General features: G+C 34.5%; 2 protein-coding genes and 1 long non-coding RNA gene across 3 annotated transcripts; all 3 read left to right on the forward strand.

Moving 5' to 3' along the window:
• Positions 1–3,528: 3,528 nt before the first annotated feature.
• On the forward strand, positions 3,529–13,366 carry LOC110812796 (short-chain dehydrogenase TIC 32, chloroplastic-like). The gene is made up of 8 exons (XM_022039644.2): positions 3,529–3,850; positions 4,987–5,218; positions 5,418–5,497; positions 5,735–5,888; positions 5,995–6,073; positions 11,738–11,822; positions 12,734–12,780; positions 12,890–13,366. The coding sequence occupies exons 1-8, from the start codon at positions 3,745–3,747 to the stop codon at positions 13,052–13,054; spliced, it is 948 nt and encodes a 315-aa protein (XP_021895336.1). The 5' UTR covers positions 3,529–3,744; the 3' UTR covers positions 13,055–13,366.
• A 973-nt stretch (positions 13,367–14,339) lies between these two features.
• On the forward strand, positions 14,340–24,614 carry LOC110812812 (short-chain dehydrogenase TIC 32, chloroplastic-like). The gene is made up of 8 exons (XM_022039668.2): positions 14,340–14,558; positions 15,553–15,784; positions 15,979–16,058; positions 16,294–16,447; positions 16,557–16,635; positions 23,768–23,852; positions 24,102–24,148; positions 24,276–24,614. Exons 1-8 carry the CDS (start codon positions 14,453–14,455, stop codon positions 24,438–24,440), a joined length of 948 nt encoding a protein of 315 aa, XP_021895360.1. The 5' UTR covers positions 14,340–14,452; the 3' UTR covers positions 24,441–24,614.
• LOC148266252 (uncharacterized) lies at positions 16,642–23,055 on the forward strand. The gene is made up of 2 exons (XR_015818401.1): positions 16,642–18,851; positions 21,613–23,055. It is a non-coding gene; the product is annotated as an uncharacterized LOC148266252 (long non-coding RNA).
• Positions 24,615–24,797: the final 183 nt, after the last annotated feature.

Genomic DNA, 24,797 nt, shown 5'->3' on the forward strand with positions numbered 1-24,797 from the left:
ATAGCCCTAGCATATTTTTTCTTTCTCCGCCATTTAATGCTTGGTAGCATTTTTTTTAAGGTATTTTGGTGTTTCTTTCCATGAAACCTTTTCTTCTCAATATTATTATTACTCGCTCTTCAACTCTCTGTAAATGATTCTACATATAACCATTTTTTGTACAGGATGAAAAGATAATAAAAGAAAGATAAAGATTTCTTGTCTAATTTTTTTCTCCGATTTTATTATACCTGCATATAGAGTTGTGGACGTTGATAAGTAATTAGAAAAAAACAGTTGAAAGACATTGATAAACTGATTAATTGATTTTGTAAGATTATATGCCATAAGAAACTTCCTTTCTATTATGTCAATACCTTTTCTTCTGAAGGTATTTTGCTTCCCTTCATGCTTCTCCTCGGGGGTGATAATTGTTAGGAATAAGCTTTGTAGATCAATGAAAAAATGAGTCATCTCACTTCTCAAATAGATTATTATAGAAAGTTAGAAACTAATCTGGCACATATCTTGAATTGACACGTGGTGATTCTTATTATATTATTATTCTTTCTTCTCCACGTAGCGTAGCCTACGTTTCAGTCATCTTGATCAAAATCCAAATCCCAAATTAATCCTCTCGTTTGAATAATTCTTGAAGGCTTTGTTCCATATATATATATATATATATATATTTTAATCATAAATTATCTTTTAACCAAGCTTGTTCAAATCTAAATATTTTTTTTTATATGGGTCTGTGTGTGATAATCTGATAAATCACTCAGATTTGAATATATATATATATAGCAAACAAGTGATGAACTATGGCATGCGGGTACTTTTTGTGAACCTGCATTTGTTGAGCCTTTCTCTAACTTTGCTTTGATATTATTATTATTACTTGTGACCTAATTTGTTGTTTGATCAAATCTTTAGTTTGTCATTTTAGTTCTTCAAACCTAAATATCAAACCCAAGTTCAAATCCCTTTAAAATAAAAGCCAACTTTGCAGCCCAACCTAGACAACATATCTCTCTTCTCTAATACGACACCGTTTCGGAAAAGGAATTTTTGCCTTCTTCCGTCTGCTCCAGAGACACACATATAGAAAGGAGAAAAAGAAGAGAGATTGGCGCCAGAAACACAACGAAAAGGAGTAGGTAAAGAATTGGTCTGGAGGTTCGGTGACGATGATACAACGACACGGAAGACGTAAAGCAGAGGGAAATCAGAAGATCATTTGAAGATGAAATGATGAAGCGCGATAGAGGATAGAGTACTGCAACGTTGCAGCTGATGTGAAGAAAAAAAGATGGCGTCTGATAGTAAAGAAAAAAGAAAAAGAGAGACGAACCTGGTTTGATCGTAAAGAAAAAGATGGAGGCGCTTACAGCGACTTGAGAGAGAGAGAGAGAGAGAGAGAGAGATGACTTGGGGAGCAAATTGAAGGAACCTTTGAAATTGAGAGGAGGTTCTTTTAAGAAGAAGAAACAGAGCAAGCCAAGAATCTAAGCATGGGTAAATCTGAACTCTTTTCCTTGGCCATTTTGATTTTAGTTTGTATGTGAAATTTGAAACAATAAAGCTGTCTAATAAAAAAAAAAATATAGTTATATATACTGGAGGAGTGATGAATGAATAAAGGAATTTAATGAAAGAATGGTAGAACGAAGGAAGATTTAAATCATTAACGAAAACTTCGTAATCAAAATCAATGGACGTATGCCTCTGGATGGGTACTTCATACCTTCTCGTCTTGTCCTATTATTATTATTTTTTTAAACGTAGATTCATATTTTGATATCAGTATAATATATTTAACATTTGATCTCACCGTCGGTGCTAAATAGAGCTTTCCGCTTTTGTAATTGGGGTCTTTCAATATGTTGGCCATCCAGGCTATATGCTAATTTTAGTTTTAAGAGGAAAAAATGATAGTAGGTTTGTGCTTATTTACAAGAGCTCGCAGGGATCTAAACTGTAGAGGGGTAAGCAAGTTCTGGCATTTGGCATGCCGCCGCCTCCATCGCCTCTTTTGGATTAGTTGGGTGGAAAAAGAAAGGCGTAACGGGGTTTTTATTTGGGCTCCAACGTGTCCTGTCCGTTCAGCACAAGTTGGGGCATGGTCCTCAAATTATGTTTGGGCTACATTTCCTTCTGGGCGCTGAATTTTGAGGATTTAGAATTATGGTGTTTGCTGGGTCAAATTTGGGCTTTGGATCCATGTGAGCAAAATTAGCTTTTCTGAATTTCTATAGCTTTCCAAGATCACTTACGTGTTCTTGTTGATTATTTAGAGTGGGGGGCCTTTGTCAGTTCCCTACTTGATTCCAACTTGCCATTGTGCATTTAATGAAGTTATGTCACGTCATCAGCTTGGGTCATCATTCTACTGCCCTCTCCTTTTGTCATCTAATAATGACGGGGTGGGGGGTGTTTGGTAATTAATTATCACTAACCTCCATTATCGTAGCACTTTTTTCTTCGACGGAACTAATCTCCAGACCTTGACTTTGGGTCTCGAGGAACATAAATACGTTGGTCGATTTATAATGTACTATGGAAGCTTGAACCTCTTTCCTGGTCTATCGTACTGCAAATATTAACAGAACTCAGATAATTGAATTATACCTAATCTTCTGTATTATACGTGTTAACCTCTCCTCCATCTTCACTTTTTAACGCGGTACGTCCAGCAACCTCCTTTGTCGACTAACTCCACGCACTGCATTCACCTTGTTAGATATTACTACATATAACTCTTTTTATATAATATATAATATTTTTTTTTTAAGAGAATAAGAATAAGACTATAATTTATTTGAAATTATTATCAATGCGATATACAGGAATGATTATGAAAACGTAGCAGCTGAAGTTTGATTTCTTAATATGTACGTGTCGGTCAACTGTGTTAACCACCTAATATACTATGTTTTATAATATTTATTTTAGCTCATTGCTAATGTGTGACACCTAATATGAAATAGACATGTCATAACACCATTGTGAGATGTCATAACTTTTATCAATTTATATTTTTAAATTGAATCATTTACAACCAACAATTGTTCTAAACTTAAACAAAATATGTGGATAATATAATAGTAAAAATATAAATAAATAAATAAATGTAAATTATAACATTCAAATGTCTTATAATATAATTTATTAGATAAATTATCGACTTACTACTACTTAACTAATAAGTTGTGTGACAAATTAATTCTTAATTTTTTTTTTTAATTATAATTTACTTCTTGAAATTGCAAAATCATTTATAATATGATTTTATTTTTATTTTTTGCCCAAATATCTTTCAGAAATAGCAAAGTTTTCTTTAAACATTCTCCTTTGTTATTATTATTTTTTTAATTTTAATTGAAATTATAAAAAATTAGAGTATAAAATATATATTTTAGTTTAATAATGAACAAAAAAATAATTTAAATAATTGATTTTAATCCACACCGATAAAATGATAATTTATTTTTTTTTTGAACCTTCTTTCTTTGCTATGCGATCCACGTAGCATTTCCCTGTACCTGTGCTCGTGACTGAAAACGAGATCCAACGGCTGCCAACTACGGTCCAGTAATCTCATACAACATGGACGTGTTTCCTGTGCATTTCAATGTCAACCCTGACCAAAATTTTATGATTGCTTCCCCCTCCAGCCAAAATACTATTCTCTCCGCTCACTAGCTTTCTTATTGGTCTTGCCTGGTAAAACCATCTTCAACCTGTAAAAACTAGAAAAACAAAATGTGGATTTTTGGGTGGAAAGGACCATCTGGATTCTCTGCTTCTTCGACGGCTGAGGATGTTACTTATGGGATTGATGGCACTGGTCTTACTGCCATCGTTACAGGTTTCTTTTTATTATCCGTTATTTTTTTTATTTATTTTTTTTCTGGTTAATAGAAATACTGTTTGATAGCCGGGAAAACTGAGACGGGACAACATTCATTCGCTTTGGAATCGCTTGTATTAGTTATTTATACCTCGAGTTTTGACTTTTTTCTTTAGTCCTCCTTCTGTAAAGGTTGTGTGCCCATCTCTAGCTTTTCTATCACTAGGGTGTGTACGGATGAGAAAGTATGTTGTCTGTTAGTCGATTTATTTGTTGAATGAATGGTTTCCATTAAAGCGTTAACATAATTTAAAGTGGATAACCTTGCCTATTGTATTTTGCGGTAATGTCTGAAATTTTTAATTGTTAGATTACCTTTGTTGGGTTTGCACATGTACTGAATCAAGCCTTGTAAATGGATGAATAGTAAGCATGTGAAAGATAATTATTGGCATTTGTGGTCTCATTGTGAGTAGAATAGAGGAAATTGTCTGCGATTCGTTTCGTGATCGCTGTCACATTTGCTATAGGCGTGGAGTTGATATCCGTTAATGTACTTATTTTCCTGGTTGATAATTTAATAAATCATGACCCTTGATTTCTACAGACAAATAACTATTGACCTAAATTGGGTGGAGCACATATGTGGGTCATGATGATTGAATGTGCCTGATTTCATTAATTGATTGGCATTCGTTCAATCAGTTTCTTCTAGTACAGATTTTACTGAAATCATTTTCATTGGAAGACCATATTTCCTACTCTTAACATCATTCTTTCCTGATGTGTAATTCTAGAAATCCTAGTATTTCAAGTAAAGTTTGTGGCAGTCATTATGATTTTGCCAAATTGAATGGTGCATTTCTCAAATGCTTTGTGAAACAAAAATACTGTTGTCCCGCCTGTTTCTAAAGGATGTTTCAACTGTTGTGAAGTTTCTTACATTGGAAAAATGTGCATGAAAAAGTAAGTTCTGACTCACTGCTTTTGCTTAGCAACATTACTAATATTAGTCTTTTTTTTTGGTAGCTAGAATGTCTTTTCTCCGCTTCGCCTTTTCATTTTTGTGCAATAACCTACCACGAAAGCAGTATTGAGCAAATGATATAAGTATTCATTAGTCGTATCTTAGTGCTTATATCGGTTCATTCCAGGAGGATCCAGTGGAATTGGTTCAGAGACGGCACGTGTTCTTGCATTGCGTGGTGCCCATGTAGTTTTGGCAGTGAGGAATATGGATGCTGGCAGAAAAGTTAAAGAAGAAATACAGAAGGAAATTCCTGCTGCTAAGGTTGATGTTATGGAGTTAGATCTGAGCTCAATGGCATCAGTAAGAAACTTTGCATCTGAATTCAAGTCATCAGGTCTTCCCCTTAATATACTCATGTAAGATAATTATTCTAATTTGTATTTCCCTTTTTCTGGACTCTCATTCTCTGTACACTCAGTTTATTTTCCTTTGTGGACAGTAGTTCTCTTGTTGCTTATTTTTTATTCCAATTATTTTTTTTTACGTTTTTGAGAACTTTATTTTGATTTGGATGTTATATAAAGTACCGATGTTCTCTATGCTTTTTTTCTGAAGTAACAATGCTGGGGTTATGGCCACTCCTTTCATGCTTTCCCAAGACAACATAGAACTCCAGTTTGCGACCAACCATTTAGGTATGCTACGAGTATAACTTGTTTCTATATTGGCCAAAGTCTGGAAATTCTTTTGCAAGGAGTGGATTGAACAATTTTCTTTCATTCTCTATATAATTAAGTTTCATGTAGTAAATTTGATTTGTCAAGTTTAAAAACTAATAAGAATGATCCCATTAGGAGATTTTGGTTGAATGGCCATCCTTTTGGAGTCCCTGAAACTAGGCACTTACGGATAATCTAATGATCATTTCATAGGCCATTTCCTTTTGACAAACCTTTTACTGGAGACAATGAAGAACACAGCATGCGAGAGCAACAGAGAAGGAAGGATTGTCAATGTATCATCTGAAGGTCACCGATTTGCATATCGTGCAGGAATTTGTTTTGATAAAATCAATGATGAGTCATGGTAATATAGATATCATTTTCATGTTTATGTAATCAAGGTTCTTAATTTTATCATGTAATGTATAATCCTAGCAATCATTTCCTTAATTCTTTTAACTCGTCTACAGGTACAACAGTATATTTGCATATGGACAATCGAAGCTCGCCAACATATTGCATGCTAATGAGCTTGCGAGGCAGCTAAAGGTAATCAATGCATTTTACAAAATTTATTCAATGGTTCATCATACTAGGAGGGTGTGTAGATTCATGTTCCCCTTTTTTATTAGCATATGCCTAGAATTTGTTAGGTTATACTTTGTCACCTGGTTGCTTAAGTGTCTACTTTATGCCTTGTTTGTTTACTCCAAGGGTGAAAAGCACTTACTGCATCCTTCTCTAGTATTCCTTTCTTGGGAAAGTTTTCTTAGTAGATGGAGAGTGTGTAAAAATGTCAAAAAGTAAATGTAGGAAGTATAGACAATACTTGATCTGTTACTTTTAATATTAAATTGCCAGAGGCCTTAGGTCTATATGACACTTCCCTCTTGTTACCCTCTTAAGTCAGGATGATATAAGGGGTTTGAGCCCCAGTTACAGCTTGGCTCTTACAGAGAAAAATAAAGTAATTGTTTTATTTGTGCTACTATTTGATCTAATACGAAGTTTATTATTAAAGTGCTTGCAATTCCTTATTTATTGTTAGTAAGTTGCTTTAAGAAGCATACCCCAATGTACTTGCTTGGTAACATAAGATGCAAGATATATTAAGAACCAAGGAACACTCTCTCTGCCAGATTGTTTGACATCTTATATGTGCAACTTTCAACATTAGCAAGTCGAGTGCGTTGATCATCTTCATGCACTTAGCACAGTAATATTGTTAATTTAGAACCTCTGAGTCGAATGGATAGTTTGTTGATTTTAGCTTCCTGTATAGTTAAGTGATGTGCCTTATCCATTGAATCTCTTATCAGATATTTTTTCCTTGGCTTGCTTGGTTTTTCGGTTTGAGTTTACTTTGTTGACATTTAACCCTTGATGTGGTCCATTAATTTACCTTGACTTATCGCCTTCCCTAATCTGAGTTTATATTGTTTTCAACTTAGTTGATTGATTTTATTGGCTTTTGTCTTCTTGAGCTTGGGTGTACTTCGTCACTTGCTTAGCTAGCCGATTATCTTGACTCTCTACCTACCTGAGCTCGGGTTTACAATATTGACTACTTAGTCAGTTGATTTGCATTTGCTTTCCATCTTCATGAGTCTTAGATTGCCTTACTGATCGATTTACTTTAGCATTTTACCTTTTGAGTTTGGGGTTTACATTGGCATCCGACCACTTGAATTCAAGTTGACTTGTCCTTTGGCTCTCTTATCTGACTTGTCGATTTGTTTAGTTTCCCATTCTCATGGGTTCCACCTATTCCATTACTGTTTTCCTCTTGGTTCCATGGTTAATCTTTGTTCAATTTTTGGCTTTCCACCTTTTTGCTTACTTTCTTATTCTATCTTTCTTGATTTGTTTTATTTTCTTCCTACTTGATTCCATGATTGGTTCTAGTCTTGGCTTCCATTCTTTCTGTTTTCCTTTGTTCTTTGTCCTATAATAGGGTTTTCGATCCTTGAGTGATGTTCCTTGACTTTTTATGTTTTGACTGTTCTAGTTCTTTGGTTTTTAGCATGTTGGCCTCTTGATTTCTTCATTCATTTGAATTTTCTGGGAGTTCTTGTCTTCTCATCTTGATCTTTGACAACCTTTGTATTGACCATTTAGTACTTCTCATATTCCTTGTATCTTCTGGGAGTTTTTTGTTTGTAATTGTTCATCTTCTTTCTAGTATCTTTCATTTTGATTGTATCATGGCTCCCATATATTCTTGTCCCTATCTAGTTTCTAGTTCTTTCCCATTTTTGAGTTCATTTTGTCCTTGCCCCTAAGACTTCCTTATCGGGTGTGGGTGTTAGAACGTTGGTTTTGCACCTCCAACTTAAGTTGACTCAGGTCTTGATGTGCTCCCTTGATTCCACAAGTGGGTAGGCAATCCCTCACAAGGTGCTTACTTTAGTAAGTTTTTGGTGAGTAGCTAGGATCTCAAATTCCTCAACATGTGTGTCTTTTCGATGTGTCTTTGCTCTTATCTTCATTGTCACCATGCTTGAGGGAGATCAATGTCAAATGAGTTCTCATCACCTTGTGCAAATAAGAATTGTACTTAAGGCTTCTATAAGAATTGTATTCAAGCATTGTACTTAAAGACGCTTATTATGGTGGCACTTGGTCTGTGAATGTCTCTAGACACCTTCAAGACTTGAAATAAGTGAATGTATTGATCTACTTCAACTTTTTGACACCATCTGCCTCAATAGAGGCCCGAACCAGCTCATATGGAACTTAAGGAAAAATGGCAAATTCTCTGTAAAGTCTTTCTACAACCATCTGGTAGGTATCATGATAGAACATGCTTTTTTCCCTACCATAACTGTTTTAGGTATAAATGTTGAATCTATTCAAGCAACTAAAGTATTAGACGAAGGGGAGAGATAGTCATATGATATAAAATAAGTAGTGGGATAAGTTGACATAGGAGTAGTGCACTGATGTTTATTTTTACGAAGACAATGGGAAGATCAAGGTTCTGTCCAGCAGAATTAGATGACGACGGATCTAGTGCAGGACATGTATCATCAATTTGTTGTCTGCTGTGGTGGTGTTATTTCGGTCAGAGGCAAACAAACACTATCATCAACTTGTTCAAGTAGAGCTAAAGGCACATTATTCAGAGGAATACTTTTATCTGTTTGCTTAGTAAAGACACCCGGTGTGAAGTTATAGATGAGTCACTCGTCATCCGCTTCCTGATTCGTAGACTTGGACGATGAGGAGAAAAACAATATATTCTCTGAGAAAATCATATCAATTGATACTAAATATTTATTGAGATATGGAGAGTAGCACATGTATCCTTTATAGAGGGAATAATATCTCAAAAATACACACTTCAGTCCCTTTGGGTTTAATTTAGTCACAGTAGGTCGCGCATCTCAAACGTGGCAGGTGTTACCAAATATTTTGGGTTGCACTGGAAACAAAGACTTGTTTGAAAAAAGAAAACTATAAAGAACATCTCCATCAACACTGTAGATGAGATACGATTAACTAAAAAATAAGCTGTAGAAACGACATCAGTTTAGAATTGCTTAGAGACTGTGTTTGGAACAAGAGAGCTCAAGCTGTCTCAAGTAAATACTTATTTTTCCTCTCAACGGCTCCATTTTGAGATGGTGTTTCAATACACGAGTATTGGTGAAAGATCTCATATTGAGTTATATAGTTCTGAAATGAATCTAACTTTTAGTTTTTGGCATTATCACTCCTCAATACATGTAAAGAAATATTGAATTATGTTTTGACTTCAGCACAGAAAGCACAAAAGTGGAAAAATATTTCCGAGTGATTCTTTATAAAATATAACCAAATTATGCGAGAAAAATCATCTACAAATGTAACGAAATACTTGAACCCAGTTTTGCACGGAACAGGGCAGGAGTATCAAACATTAGAATAAACTAACTCAAAAGCAGACTCAACTCATCTATTAACCCTTGGATTTGATGGACTATGGTAATGTTTTGCAAACGGACATGATTCACAATCCAGTGAAGATACATCATGAAACTAAAGACATAACTTCTTTAACACAGGTAGAGATAGAGTCCCAATTGACAATGTATTTCCAATGAAGAGATAATATTAGAGCAGACAATTGATCGAGGTACTCAAGTATCAAGAATGTAAAGACCATCTGATATATTTTCTTTACCAATAATCTACCTCGTCAAAAAATCTTGAAAAGCACAGTGATCTGGAAAAAATATAATATAACAATTCAAATATTTAGTAAATTTACTCACATAAATCAGATTGAAGGTAAGTTTAGGTAGACTTAATACAGATGATAAAGCAATAGATGACGTTAGTTTTGTGGTCCCTGAACCCACAATATTATATGTCGATCCATTAATAATAGTTACAGGAAAATGTGTTTTGTGTGGTCGAAAACTAAATAAAATATTAGGATTACCTGTCATGTGATCTGTAGCATCAGAATCAATTACCCATCTATTTGAGGAAGAGATAAAACATTTTTTATTTGATTCAGTAAGAGCAGAAAATTTATTCAAAGATTCCTGATAGTTAATAAATTTAGCATACTGATAAACTGAAATCATAACATTCTCAGAATATGAGTTACTAGTAGTAGCAACAATATTAGCGGTCTGTGTCCTCCGATTGCGACTCTGTAATTTCTTATAATACCACTTTATATACTCTTATTCATGGCAGTAATAGTAGACAATATTCTCATCCATTTCAATTCAGGAATTACAAAAAAATACCACTAAGAATATGCAAAACACAATAGTCAGAGATACCCGGAAAATACTGCAAATATATCAGAAAATTTGATAAAACAGAGTATCTCTTTAGGCATGGGTATCAACAACTCTACTAGGACCTCACTGTCAACCACTGGAGGACCTGCGCTGCCGCACATGACGCGTTGCTACCGGAGTTACACACGCCGCCACCTGAAACCATCAAACAACCTCTTTTCAGCCGAAAATCACCACATAATTTCAATGTCGGCCCTAATTTGGAATAGCGCTGCGCTCGCAAGAACGCCCCAAATCGTTCCGGAGAGTAGAGAATCGCTTGCTGTTGCGCGATCTGCTCCACTTTGCCTTTTCCCTCTTTGGCCTTCTAGTTCCATGCACAGAACCGGCCGACCGAGTTCCTTGTTGCTTCTATCATCGAAGGGGAACCAAACACGCACGAAAATGCTCTCCTCCGGCAATCTTGGCGCACGCAGCCTCAAACCGCTGCGCGAATCGCTTCCTTAGCTTCTCCTGCGTACACCACCGTGCTGATCGCACTCTGAACTGGCCGAAGATCGGTGGTTGTATTTTTCTGGCGTCGGGAATGGATTGTTTAACCCTTCTTTTGATCTAATGTACTTTGACCCCTAAAATTCTAACTCTAACTCTGATACTACGTAGGGGGTTAGGAAAAGAAAATACTGAATAATTCTTCTATTTTATTATTGAAATAAAAGTAGATATATATATAGATATATGTAGACGCATTTATATATGGTAACAAACATAAATTTACTCTAATTATTTTCTTCATAATTACGCTTATATATTTTGACACACCTCATAGGATTTGTTTGACTCTTCTAACTTGTTCTCAATTCTAGTTCGTGTTCTGTTGGATCTAGTTTTACAATTCATATTGTTGTCATTGTGCCTCTACCAATGCTTTCCAAAACTTAGGTTCTCTCATATCATTCTCGTTTTGGGCTTTTCTCTCCACTTCTAATCTGTCTTCTTTCACACTCTGAGTGTCTTTGTTGATGTTCTTTGTTTTTCTCCTTGGACTTCAGATCCTTGTTTATGTTTATAGCATTTATGCATTTTTTGAAGAAAATTTCTGTACTAACTGAAAGGCCAGGAATCTGAACTTTGTGTCTGGATCCTCATTGAACTCCAAAGTCAGTGGTAATATATGTGCAAAATCAGTGGTTAAAGTACATAACGATGTTGTATTTTATTTATTCAAATGTCTAACTGATTAATTTTTTTATTTTTTTAATTACCACCAAATTACTTTTTAGTTAAAACATCTTCTGCTTAAAAACATTGATTTCAACAATTATAAACACCCTTATGTAAGACTATTTGTCGAATGGACAGCGATAATATTTGGCCAGCACAGGCCATTTGTACATCATTTTTTTTTTTCATGAGAGCATTGTTATTCTGGATGGAATCTTATTAAGTTTCAACTTTCCTTTATTTCAAACAGGAAGACAGAGTGGAAATCACTGTTAATTCACTTCATCCCGGAGCAATTATAACCAATCTTCTGCGTCACCACAGTTTTCTTAACAGTAATTCTCTAAGGCCATTTTATTTTAGATATTCTTTTGACTGTAATACCATTTAATTCTTGAAAATGCACTATCAGAATGCTTTTTCCAATGATATTACAAGGATGTGAACTAAATGATTTTAATTAACCATATATATCATTCTCTCACAAGATGTATACGAGTTCCATTTACTCGCAGCCGGGCGAGAGAAGGTTTTTTACTGTCTGATAAAAATCATATGGCAGAATCAGTTTAAGGTATGATACAAAAATCTGAAGACAGGTTATAGGACTTTGATTGCAGCTAAAGGGAGTAGAACTATGAAACTTCACTAGATATATTAATTAGTTCTGATTTAGTCATCAGTTTAGAAGCTGGATATTTCTCCCCTCCCTTTGCTTGGTAAGTTGTCAATATGGTTATTGTAATCTGGCCTGGATAGGAAGATCGAGTTATCCTTATAGAGAGGTAAAGAAGATTTTTCCCTGCTCATTTCAGCCTGGATTATGGGTTTTCAAGCATCGGTAGTTTATAGACAATGACTGGTTAAGATAGTTGTTCTTCAAGAAGCCATTTTTTGCCTGCTCTTTTGCTTTCCATGTTTATACTTTGCCATATCTTTTGAATCAAAGGATTTTCCTTCAATGGTTGTAGTTGATTCTGATTTTAGGATATGAGCTTTGACAGTTTGAGAAAGAGTGGTCACTCTGGGCATTTCTGGAACTTTCCATAATGGGTTAAACCCAAGATATATTTTTCCTTTGAGTTCTGAATAAGTATGCTAGTTGGCTCACGTAGTTCTTTATTTGCTGCTATATGGAGTTGGTTCAGTCTTTATTGGAATACAAGCATATGCCCTCTGTTTCTCTATTTCACTGGAGTTTTGACATTGTCTCACTTTCGATTAAGAATTCTTGTTATTCATGCAGGAATTGGGAGTATATTTGGTAAATATGTGCTAAAAAATGCTCAACAGGTGCATGCTTTATTCCCTGGACTGGGATTACGTGTTTCATTTTCTTTTTTGCTCTGAAAAATCTGAAAGGCATATGCATATTCACTTGTGTCATTTGAAATGGATGCAGGGAGCAGCAACAACATGTTATGTAGCATTAAATCCACAGGTAAAGGGTGTGAGTGGTGAATATTTTTCGGACAGTAACATAGCTAAGCCAAGCTCTCAAGCTAAAGATGCAGAATTGGCAAAAAGACTCTGGGATTTCAGCTTGAGCTTAACTGACCCACCCTAAGTAATTGGTACGGGGAAGGCATGAAGAGGTGCAGGCTGCTCATTCCTTGGCCTGTATAATAAAAGTACCAAGTATTTTAGTGAAACTGTAATTTCAGTAATTCATTATCTGTTGTTCTAAAGCTGGACTAATTTACCCAGGGAGTGTGGATAGGTTGTGTTGTTATCTATAATGGAGGAAAGAGATTTGAAGATGTTTGTGTTGTTACCTAGGGAGTGTGGATAGGGCATGAGTGATGAATATTCTACTATCCTAAACCTGATATTTTTTATAACTAGGAGTAGGCAATATTCTGCTTCTATTTCTACGAAATTTTTTTAATAGTAATTTTAGAGGTTATATAATTACTCATTTAGTTAAAAACTTAAACCCGATATCAATAGGTATATAAAAAAATTCTCATTTTTACTTGCTATTTTCTTAACAATTCAGTGTTTGATATGAATGTATAATTTATTATTAAAGAATTCAAACTATTGAAATATGCCGAAGGATATACGATTATTGAGTTTAAAAAAATGTTAAAAAGATGTCTTCCGAATGTAATTCGATATTTTTGTCGAATTTCCTATAAAATTATTTATCGTCATGTATCAGGATAAGTAAGAACGGTAATCGATAATTATAAATATTAAAACTTATTATTATTTTGAATCAAATATTTTTATTTGTGTTAATATATAATGATACTCAACATGAAATAGACATATCAACATCATTTGGACATGTCGTGGATGTAATCCATTGGGAAAATACTTAGAAAATAGACAATAAATTCACTATAACCTCTCAAAAATTACTATTTTTGTTTATAAGCTCACGTTAATTATAATTTAAATATTAATATAAATTACAAAGGTATAAGAGTTAGTAAATAATGAAATTTGAAATTTCATAATTTATTAGATAAATCACTATTAGCAATTCAGATCTAATTTTTTTTTTTTATTATTACAAGTTCATTCTTAAACTTATAAAACATAATTTTTAAAGAAATGTTTTTACAAAAAAATTAAAAAAAAAATCCATGTATTATTTTTATTTAGGATTTTTTTTTAAAAAAAAAAAGGTTAAAAACTAATTGTTATATTTATTTTTAATGATTATTATTCCCATGTTATTATTTAATAAAATAAATTAATATTTTTTATTGAGATTAATCTTTATTTATTAGAATTTTTAAATTCCATAAATAAAACAAAATAATTTTTGCCATTTTTTATAATAATAATTTGTCGTGATCTGACGATGAGATCCGCGGGACAATAATAACATAGACATGTCTCCTCATACATGCATCAGATAGTGTCGAAGTCAATACGCCTCGCCAAATTTTATAATTACTCGGATATTCTCCCTACTCACTAGCTTTCTCATTTAGAAACTCGAAGAAGAAAAATGTGGATTTTTGGATGGAAAGGACCATCTGGATTCTCTGCTTCTTCTACTGCTGAGGATGTTACTCATGGGATTGATGGCACTGGTCTCACTGCCATCGTTACAGGTTTCTTTTTTCTATCCTTCACTTTTTTTCTTTTTAAATCTTGATTTCTCTTGTTTATCTTTTTAATTAATAGAAGTATTGTTTGGTAGCCGAGAAAACTGAGAGGAGAAACGCTCATTCGCTTTGCAATCGCTTGTATTAGTTATTTATAACTTGAATTTTGAGTTCTTCTTTTTAACCTTTATTCCCCTTTTGCTAAAGATTATATATATATATGCCCATTTTTGTAGTTTCACTAGGATGCGTACGGATGAGAAACTATTTTGTTTCTTAGTCGATTTGTTTGTCGGATGGATGGTTTCCATTAAAGCATAAACATAATTTAAAATGGATAACCTTGTCTAATGTATTTTCCGATGGTGTCTAAAATTTAACTGTTAGATTACTTTTGTTGGGTTTGTACATATATCTTAATCAAGCCATGTTCATGGATGAATGATAAGTATGTGAAAGATAATTATTGGTATTTCTGGTCTCATTATGAATTGAATGGAGAATGTTGTCTGCGATTCATTTCGTGGTTACTCTATCATATTTGCTACAGACGTGAAGTTGACGTCGGTTACTGTATTTTTTTTTTCCTGGTTGATAATTTAATAAATCATGATCCTTGATTTCCATAGACAAATAGCTAATGACCTAAATTGGGTGGAGTGAATATATGGCTCATGATGATTGAATATGTCTGATTTCATCCATTGATTGACATTCATTGAGTCAGTTTCTTCTAGTACATATTTTACTGAAATCATTTTCATTGGAAGACCAAGTCTTCCTACTCTTACATCATTCTTCCCTGATGTGTAATTCTAGAAATCCTAATATACCACGTAAAGTTTGTTGCAGTTACTATGATTTTGCCAAATTGAGTGGTGCATTTCTCCCATGATTTGCCTTTTCATTTCTGTCCAATAACTTCCTGTCAGAGCAGTATTGAGCTAGTGATAGAAGTGTTCGTTAGTCACATCATAGTGCTTATATCAGTTCATTCCAGGAGGATCAAGTGGAATTGGTGTAGAGACAGCACGTGTTCTTGCATTGTGTGGTGTCCATGTGGTTTTGGCTGTAAGGAATATGGATGCTGGCAGCAAAGTTAAAGAAGAAATACAGAAGGAAATTCCTGCTGCTAAGGTTGATGTTATGGAGTTAGATCTGAGCTCATTGGCATCAGTAAGAAACTTTGCATCTGAATACAAGTCGTCAGGTCTTTCCCTTAATATACTCATGTACGATAATTATTCTAATTTGTATTTCCCAGTTTCTGGACTCTCATTCTCTGTACACTCAATTTATTTTGCTTTGTGGACAGCAGTTCTCTTGTTGCTTATTTTTTATTCCACATATTTTTTATGTTTTTGAGAATTTTATTTTGATTTGGATGTTATATAAAGTACTGATGTTCTCTATGCTTTTTCTGAAGTAACAATGCTGGGGTTATGGCAACTCCTTTCATGCTTTCCCAAGACAATATAGAACTCCAGTTTGCAACCAACCATTTAGGTATGCTACGAGTATAACTTGTTTTTATATTGACCAAAGTCTGGAAATTCCTTTGCAAGGAGTGGATTGAACAATTTTCTTTCATTCTCTATATAATTAAGTGTCTTGTAGTAAATTTGATGTGCCGATCATAAACTAATAAAAATGATCTCATTAGGAGATTTTGGTTGAATGGCTATCTTTTTAGAGTCACTGAAACTTGGATCTTTCGGATAATCTAATAATCATTTTATAGGCCATTTCCTTTTGACAAACCTTTTGTTGGAGACAATGAAGAACACAGCATGTGAGAGCAACAGGGAAGGAAGGATTGTCAATGTATCATCTGAAGGTCACCGATTTGCATATCGTGAAGGAATTTGTTTTGATAAAATCAATGATGAGTCATGGTAATATAGATGGTATTTATTTCACATTTATATAATCGAGGTTCTCAATTTTTTCATGTAATGAACAAGCTTATCGCTCTTTTCTTGAATTCCTTTAATTCTTCTACAGGTATAACAGTCTATTTGCATATGGGCAGTCAAAGCTCGCCAACATATTGCACGCTAATGAGCTTGCAAGGCGGCTAAAGGTAATCAATGCATTTATCAGTTATTCTTCAGTTGTTCATCATATTAGGAGAATCTATACAATCGTGTTCCCTCTTTTTAGCATATGCCTAGAATTTGGTAGGTAAAACCATGTCACCTTGTTGCCTAAGTGTCTATTTTATGCCTTATTTGTTTACTCCAAGGATGAAAAGTGCTTAGAAGAACCTTCTCTGATGTTTCTTTCTTGGGAAAGCTGCCTTCCTTAGTAAATGGAAAGTATATATGAATGTCAAAATGTAAATCTAAGAAGTATAAAAAAGGACTTTATCTTTTACTTTTAATATTAAAAAGGCCAGAGGCCTTTGGTCTCAATAGCACTTACCTTTGATAACCACCCTCTTAGGTGAGGACGGTAATAGGGGTTTGAGCTCCACTTATGGCTTTCCTCTTCACAAAGAAAAAGAATTAATAGGTTTCTTTTGTGCTACTGTTGTCTAATATAAAGTTTATTATTGGAGTGTTTGAAAATTGCTTCTTTATTCTTAATAAGTTGCTTTAATAAGCATATCCCAATATTCTCACTTGGTAACATAAGTAGGGTATCTGTGAGTTGCTATAAGAACCAGGGGAAACACCCTCTATCGAAGATTGTTGGAGGTCTTATATGTGCAACTTTCAACAGTAGGAATGTGTGCTGGGCATTCTCATACCTATGGCATGATAGCTTTTGCTAATTTATAACCTCTGAGTTGAAAAGACAGTTTGTTGATTTTAGCTTCCTGTATAGTTAATTGATGTACGTTATACGTTGACGCTTATCCAATATTCTTTTTTCCTTGGCTTGCTTGCTTTTTGGGTTTGAGTTTACTTTGTTGACATGAACCTTTGATGTGGTCGATTGATTTACCTTGATTTATTTGCCTTGATGAGTATGAGCTTACATTGTTGGTGACTTAGTTGATTGATTTACTTGCCTTTTGCCTTCTTGAGCTTCAGTTTATTTTGTCAGTTGCTTAGCTGGCTGATTATCTTGATTTTCTGCCTACCTAAGCTCTGGTTTACAATATTGACCACTTAGTCAGGCAATTATGTTCGCTTCCCATTTTATGGGTCTGAGCTTGCATTGTTAATTGATTTTCTTTGGCATTTTACCTTTTGAGTTGGGGTTTACATGGGCATCCTGCCACTTGAATTCAGGTTAGTTTGTCCCTTGTCTCTCTTATCCAACTTGTTGATTTGTTTAGTTTCTCATTCTCATTGGTTTTACCTGTTCAGTTATTGCTTTCCTCTTGGTTCCATGGTTAATTTTTGTTCCAGTTTTGGCTTTCAACCTTTTTGCTTACTTATTCTAGATGTCTTTCTTGATTTTTTTTTATTTCCTTCATACTTGATTTTACGATTGGTTCTAGTCTTGGCTTCCATCTTTCCATTTTCTGTCTTTTGTCCTGTACTTGGGTTCTGGATCCCTAAGTATTTTCCTTGATCTCTTTATGCTTTTACCATTCTAGTCCTTTGGTTTTTACAACTTAGGCTTTATGATTTTCAATTCATTCTAATTTTCTTGGAGTTCTTGTCTTTCTATCTTGATAGTCTTAGAGTTTAGTACTTCTCATATTCCTTGTATCTTCTATAAATTTGTTGTTTGTACTGTGTCAAGAACCAGCTCAATAGCAGGAAAGAACAAGGAATAAAATTTTGCTTCTGTTAGTATAATTAATTCTGTTAAATTAATTCTAGAATTCTACATTTTTTTTGGTATACTCAAAAGACATAGGACGGCTTTAGTGTACCTGGAGAATAATATTACTGTCACTAACCATCTATAATTGGCTGCAGTAACCCTATAAATGTTAGGCGTAAACTGATAGGAGTAAAGAAATATCAGAAAATATCTAGTCAACGTCGTCCCTCTTTTCCTTCTTTCAACTGTAAGGAGACGAGTGCAAGGAGAAGAAAACGTAACTGGGAGCAGAGAATTGAAGTCGCTGCAGGTATATGAGTGGAAAACAGCTGGCGAGGCATGATCCAGAAAAGACAGGGACACATGGCAACCATCCAGCAAAAACAGGGACGCGTGTTGAGCTTCGGGTGGGAGATGAAAGAGTGGGCGACGTGTCACAAATCCGAAAGCAGACAAGCAGAGACGTGGTGCAAATTGGTGATTGAAGATGCGTCTTCCGGAAGAAAAAATGCGTGGTGCATATAAGAAGGGATGCGTGGTGAAAATCCGATCACTGAAGAAGAATTTCAAGCTAAGGTACCATTTTCACTTATCTAGGGTTTCTGGGCACCATCTTTTGGGTTCTCCTTATCATTTCTTCGCAAAAATTGTTTTTCTTCTTGAAATTTCGATTCGTAATAGAAAATCCATTGAGAATTTAGCATATTTGGCGAAGGAATTCATGTTTTGTAGCCTATAAATACCCCCAGCCACTATAATGAAGTCATGGTAAGAAAATACAAGAAATTTCAGTCTTCACTCGCAAAATTTTCAGTCTCTTTCTTCTCTGTCTTGCTCTAATTTGTCTCTTTTTCTCTCTCCTGACTTTCTCTCTTTCTTCTTTTTCTCTCTCTTTCTTTCTCAAAATTGTTGTTATGAACCTAATACATGGTTCCTATGTGAAAGAAAGAGGAAGAAAAAGAGAAAGCTGAGAGAGAGAGAGAGAAAAAGCGAGATATTAGAGCAAGACGGAGAAGAAAGAGACCCAAAATTTTGAGACCAGAGACTGAAATTTCTTATATTTTCTTTCCATGACTTTCATTACTATGATTCAACGGATTTTCTGTTTCAAATCGAAATTTCAAGACAAAAACGCAGTTTTTGCAAAGAAACGTGAAAGAGAACCCAAAAGACAGCACCCATAAACCCTAGATGCATGAAAATGGTTCCTTAGCTAGAAATTTTTCCTCAATGTTAGGATTTGCACCACGTTTCCCTTCTTCAACGGTCGGATATGCACCATGCATTCTTTCTTTTGGAAAATGTATCTTCAATCTCAGATTTATGCTACATCCCCACTAGTCTGCTTCAGGATTTGCGACATGTGGCCCACTCTTTCATCTCCCGCCTGAAGCTTGACATACATTCTTTTTTTTGCTGGATGGTTGCCACACCTCCCCGGCTTTCTTGATTGTTGCCACATGTCCTGTCAGCTGTTTTTCATTCGATTCCTGCAGTGACTTCAATTCTCTGCTCCCAGTACCAATAAATTCTAACAAAATATTCAGAAGAGAAAATTACAGGAGTAGTTTTTTTTTATATTTTTTGAGTAGAAAAAATACTATATATTCACAGAATACTAGTGGCATGCAACTTGTATACAAAATTCTTTACAAATCTAACAAAATATCAATAATGTCCCAAGATCCTCACAATAATATAGGGTAGCCTCTAATAAAAAACTTTGGAATCTAGTGTCTTTAAATCTGTGAATATTAGATTCAACACCCTCAAACCCTTATATTCATTTCCTTCCAGATGGCGAAATGGTAGCAAGCGGGATAAGACTAACAATCATCTTACCATTTTGAAATCTTTGCACACAGCTCCCTGATACTACTGACAATAACCCAGCTCACTCCCAGTAAATAATAAACCACAGACCAAAGGCGATAGGCATACAGGCACTAAAGGAGAATATGATTGCAGGTCTCCGTATCATTCTTACACGAATAATCTCCATTTGCTGGGATCTTACCCTTTTGATCAGCCTATCTTAAGTCGAAATCGCCCTCAAACTGCTTCCCAAACAAAAAAAGCCACCTTGGGAGTGGCCTTCACTTCCAGACCAGCTTAGATGGAAACTTAATAAAATAATCTTCATTCTTTGTCAACCCAACATACCCATATAGAATAGGACGGATAGTGGCAGGTTAGTGGGTAATTTGCATCACTAGGCATCCATATTCCTCACCTAGAGAGCGGACACGTTCAACAATAGCTAGAGTTGTTCATGACTGGAAACTACTGGGATTGGTTTAATTCTCAGTTTACATTGGAAATTGTATGTATAGAATAATTCTTCTCCCTCTTGTGAAGAGTTATCTACGTCCCTTGGCATATTTGTGGCTACTGTAACCCATAGGAGGGTGTTTTCCATTTTCTTTCCTTCCAAAAGCATTCAAGTTATACTCTTGAAATGATGAATATTTACTCATGGTAACCACACTTTGTTTTTTACTTTTCCATGTGATTAAGTTACTTCTTACAAGTGTGCAATAACCTATAGTTGATTTTTTATCATTTAGGGATCCAACCCAATTGGCATCTGTAAATGCTTCTATTTTAAGGTGATCATACTTAGAAAAGAACAGATTTTTTCTTGGTGCATACTTTATGTATCGTAATATGCGGAAGATAGCATGTAAATGAGTTTCACGAGAATTATGCATATACTGGCTCACAAGACTAACTGTATATGCTATATCATGTCTGGTATGTGAGAGATAAATGAGTCTTCCAACTAGTATCTGGTATCTTCCCAAGTCAACTGATGTACCACTAACTGCTTGCAATTTATGGTTGTTCTCAATAGGTGATTCTGCTGGTTTGCAACCCATCATATCAGTCTGTTATAATAAGTTTAGAATATACTTCCTTTGAGAAATGAAAATCTCTTTATTGGATTTGACAACTTCAATCCCCAAAAAGTATTGCAATTTTTCTAAATCGTTTATTTCAAACTCTTGAGTAAGAAGTTTTTTCAACCGAACCATCTCTTTTGTGTCATCTCTATTTATGACACTAATAGATAAAAGATTATCAGAAAAATTAGACAGATGTAAAACTGAAAACAGTATAATAGTAAAAGTACAATTAATGGAACATGTTACCAATACGGGGATGTATGACTCATCTGTTATACGGACTTTATTCCATTCAGTACAAAAAGAATAGGTTAAGAATTTTTTAAAGGAGCCTATTGTGTGTCTGTTAGATATAGAATCTATAATCCAATTATCAGGAGTTGAAATATGGTGAACAATACCTGATTTTACCATATTTGATGTGCAAACAGTTGATGAAGAGTTTAGTTGATTCAGAATGTGCTTCAGATTTTGAATTTTTTCTATGGAAAAGGCTCCAACGGATGGTGAATTAGGTATTTCCCTAACTTCAACAAAATTTATTTGAGCTCTTGTGGTTCCACATCTTCTTCCTTCCTGACCTCTAATTGGTCTTTCATGCAACTTCCAACAAGTTTTCCTAATGTGTCTTGACTTGCTACAATAGTCACTTTTCAATATATCTCTGGATTTATTAGACTGGCAACTAATCCAGTCTTTTCAACTGGTGCAATGTAAAGCATGATATTTCTTCTACTCTTTTCTTACTGAACATAAGTATAAGTTTGTTCTAATGAAGCAAAGAGATCCTTACAAAGCACTTGGACCGTATTTAATAATATTCGGTATTCAGATCAGGTAAAAAATTATAAATTCGCTCTTTTTCTATCAATTTTTAAAATGTAACTGCATTTGCATGACACTCTACTTGAAAATCTTGATAATAATTTAACTCCTGTCATAATTCATTCAGTTCAAAAAAATATTGAAAAATAGTCATCTCTCATTGCTTTGTGTCATGAACTTTATTTCGGAATTCATAAATTTGGGCGTCATTATCTATCTATGAAAATGTAAGAGATGTTGTATTTCATATTTTTTCAGCAGTGTTAAGCAACATATATGTTCTGGCAATATGGAGTTACATGGAATTTATGAGTCATGACATTACCAATGAGCTCTCAGAGTCTCATCTATTATATTCTAAATTATCAACATCTGGTTTTTTCGCCTCACTAGTAATGTAACCCTGCAGTCCTCTATATTTGATGAACAATAAATAAGATCTCGACCAAGCAAAATAATTAGTTTCATTAAGTTTTATAAGATTGATTTGTAATGAAGGATTATCAAAGCTAGTAACACTTATTTTTTTTAGTTTTATTATCTTAGAATGTTAAAAATAAGAAGAAAAAATACCTAGTAATGAAAAAGAGACCTCCTATCTGCACCAAAGAGCCAAAAAAAACCAAAAAAAGGGAAAAAAAAGACAAAAAAAAATGGAACTAGATTTGGCTCGGCTCGGCTTGGCACCGGCTCGGATGCAGACAGTTCTACTTAGGCACGGACGGACCAAGTCAGAGTGGTTTGGCGCGCGGAGTGGCTATACCAGACATCCTGTGCGCAGAAAAACGGACTGGCGCGAGGGAGGGGCTCTATTCGGTCAATGCAGCACGACTAAGCACGCGACTAGAGCAACGTGGTGTGTAGGAGGATCGGTCGACCCGTCTCCAAACACGGATCGGCCGGATCGAAGTGGCAGAGGGCACAGAATGATAGATCTTCCGAACGCACGCAGCCGCATGAAAAAAAGGTCAGATAATCGCGATCAAGCTAGATTTTGTGCGGAAGGGAATCAGATTTGTCTCAATCGGACTTTTCTGGCAGTATTCCACCATTTTTCGGATCGAATGGGATGAAGCCAGCTGCGCGTGTGGCTCACGCACCTCTGTTGCCGGTGGCGCACGACGCGCGCGGAAACTGTGGTTGTTCTGGCCGAGGTTAAGCAGCGACTCCGTTTGGATGATGTTGGGTTTGGTTTCTTTAGTAGTTGAGTACTAACTTTGGTCTATTTTGTTTATTCTATGATTTTTTTTAAAACCTTAAAATAGCTTTCTTTTAGTTTTGATATCATGAAATTTTTGGAAAAAATAAATTTTTAATTTTATTATTTATTTTTTATGTTTAAATTTACAAGATATATATAGAGTGATTATTTTTATTGTAGTTGAACTTTTATTATAGGATATAATTATATTATTAGAACTTTAATTAATATAGTATTTTATTTAACATGAAATTCTTGTCAACAATATGTAAAATCAATGCTTATGTTTTTCAGTAAGTTCTTTTATTTAAATATATAATTGTTTATTTATTTATTTAAATTACCACCAAATTACTTTTAAGTTACTTAAAACATATTCTGCTTAAAAAACATCTGTTTCAACAATTATAAACACCCTTTACATAAGATTATAACTAATTTTACAACACATGGACCACGATAATATTTGATTAGCACCTGCCACTTTGGCATGATTTTGTTTTTTCATGACAGCATTATCTTTCTGGATGGAGTCTTATTAAGTCCCTTATTTCAAGCAGGAAGACAGAGCGGAGATCACTGTCAATTCACTTCATCCTGGATCAATTATGACCAATCTTCTGCGTCACCACAGTTTTATTAACAGTAATTCTCGAAGGACATTTGACCTTTAGATATTCCTTTTACTGTAATACCATTTTAATTCTTGAATCGCTATCATAATGCAACTGTCAAATAATGTTACGAGGACAAGATTTATATGGTTTTAGTTAACGGTATGTATCATTCTCACAGAAGACTTATACAGAAGATTTATACGAGTTCTATTTCATCTTGGGGTTCTGAATGACAATGCTAGTTGGCTCATGTGGTTCATTCTTGTAATTCATGCAGGAATAGGGAACATATTTGGTAAATATGTGCTCAAAAATGTCCAACAGGTGCGCGCTTTATTTCCCTGGCTCAGATTAATGCAATTTTTATATGATGGTCTTTCATTTTTTGTTTTCTCTGAAAATCTTAAGAACATATACATATTTACTTACACGTCATATGACATGGATGTAGGGAGCAGCAACAACATGTTATATAGCATTAAATCCACAGGTGAAGGGGTTGAGTGGTGAATATTTTTCGGACAGTAACATAGCTAAACCGAGCTCTCAAGCTAAAAATGCAGATTTGGCAAAAAAACTCTGGGATTTCAGCTTGAGCTTAACTGATCCTAAGTAATTGATACGGGAGAGGCTTGAGGAGTTGCAGGGTGATTAAGCGTATATAACAAGAGTAGAATTGTATTAAGTCTTTCAGTTAAATTATAATTTCACTAATTCTTTATCTATTGTTTAAAGCTGAATTTGCCTGAATTTTTGTTAATCTATGGAATGTGATTAGCTTGCCCTGCTACCTATAGAAGGACAAGGAAATGTATGAACGAGATTGAAAATGATGTTTGGTAGCCTAGAAAATGATGGAAAAGGGAAGGAAGATAATTGGGGAAAAAAAAAAAAAAAAAGGGATGTAATTTTAGGGTTTTAAACATAAACTAGTGATGTGACAAATTATAAGAGAAAAAAGCTAGGGATTTGT

Source organism: Carica papaya, chromosome 4 (assembly GCF_054855325.1).
Source record: "Carica papaya isolate Zhongbai chromosome 4, ASM5485532v1, whole genome shotgun sequence".
Taxonomy (NCBI): Eukaryota; Viridiplantae; Streptophyta; class Magnoliopsida; order Brassicales; family Caricaceae; genus Carica; species Carica papaya.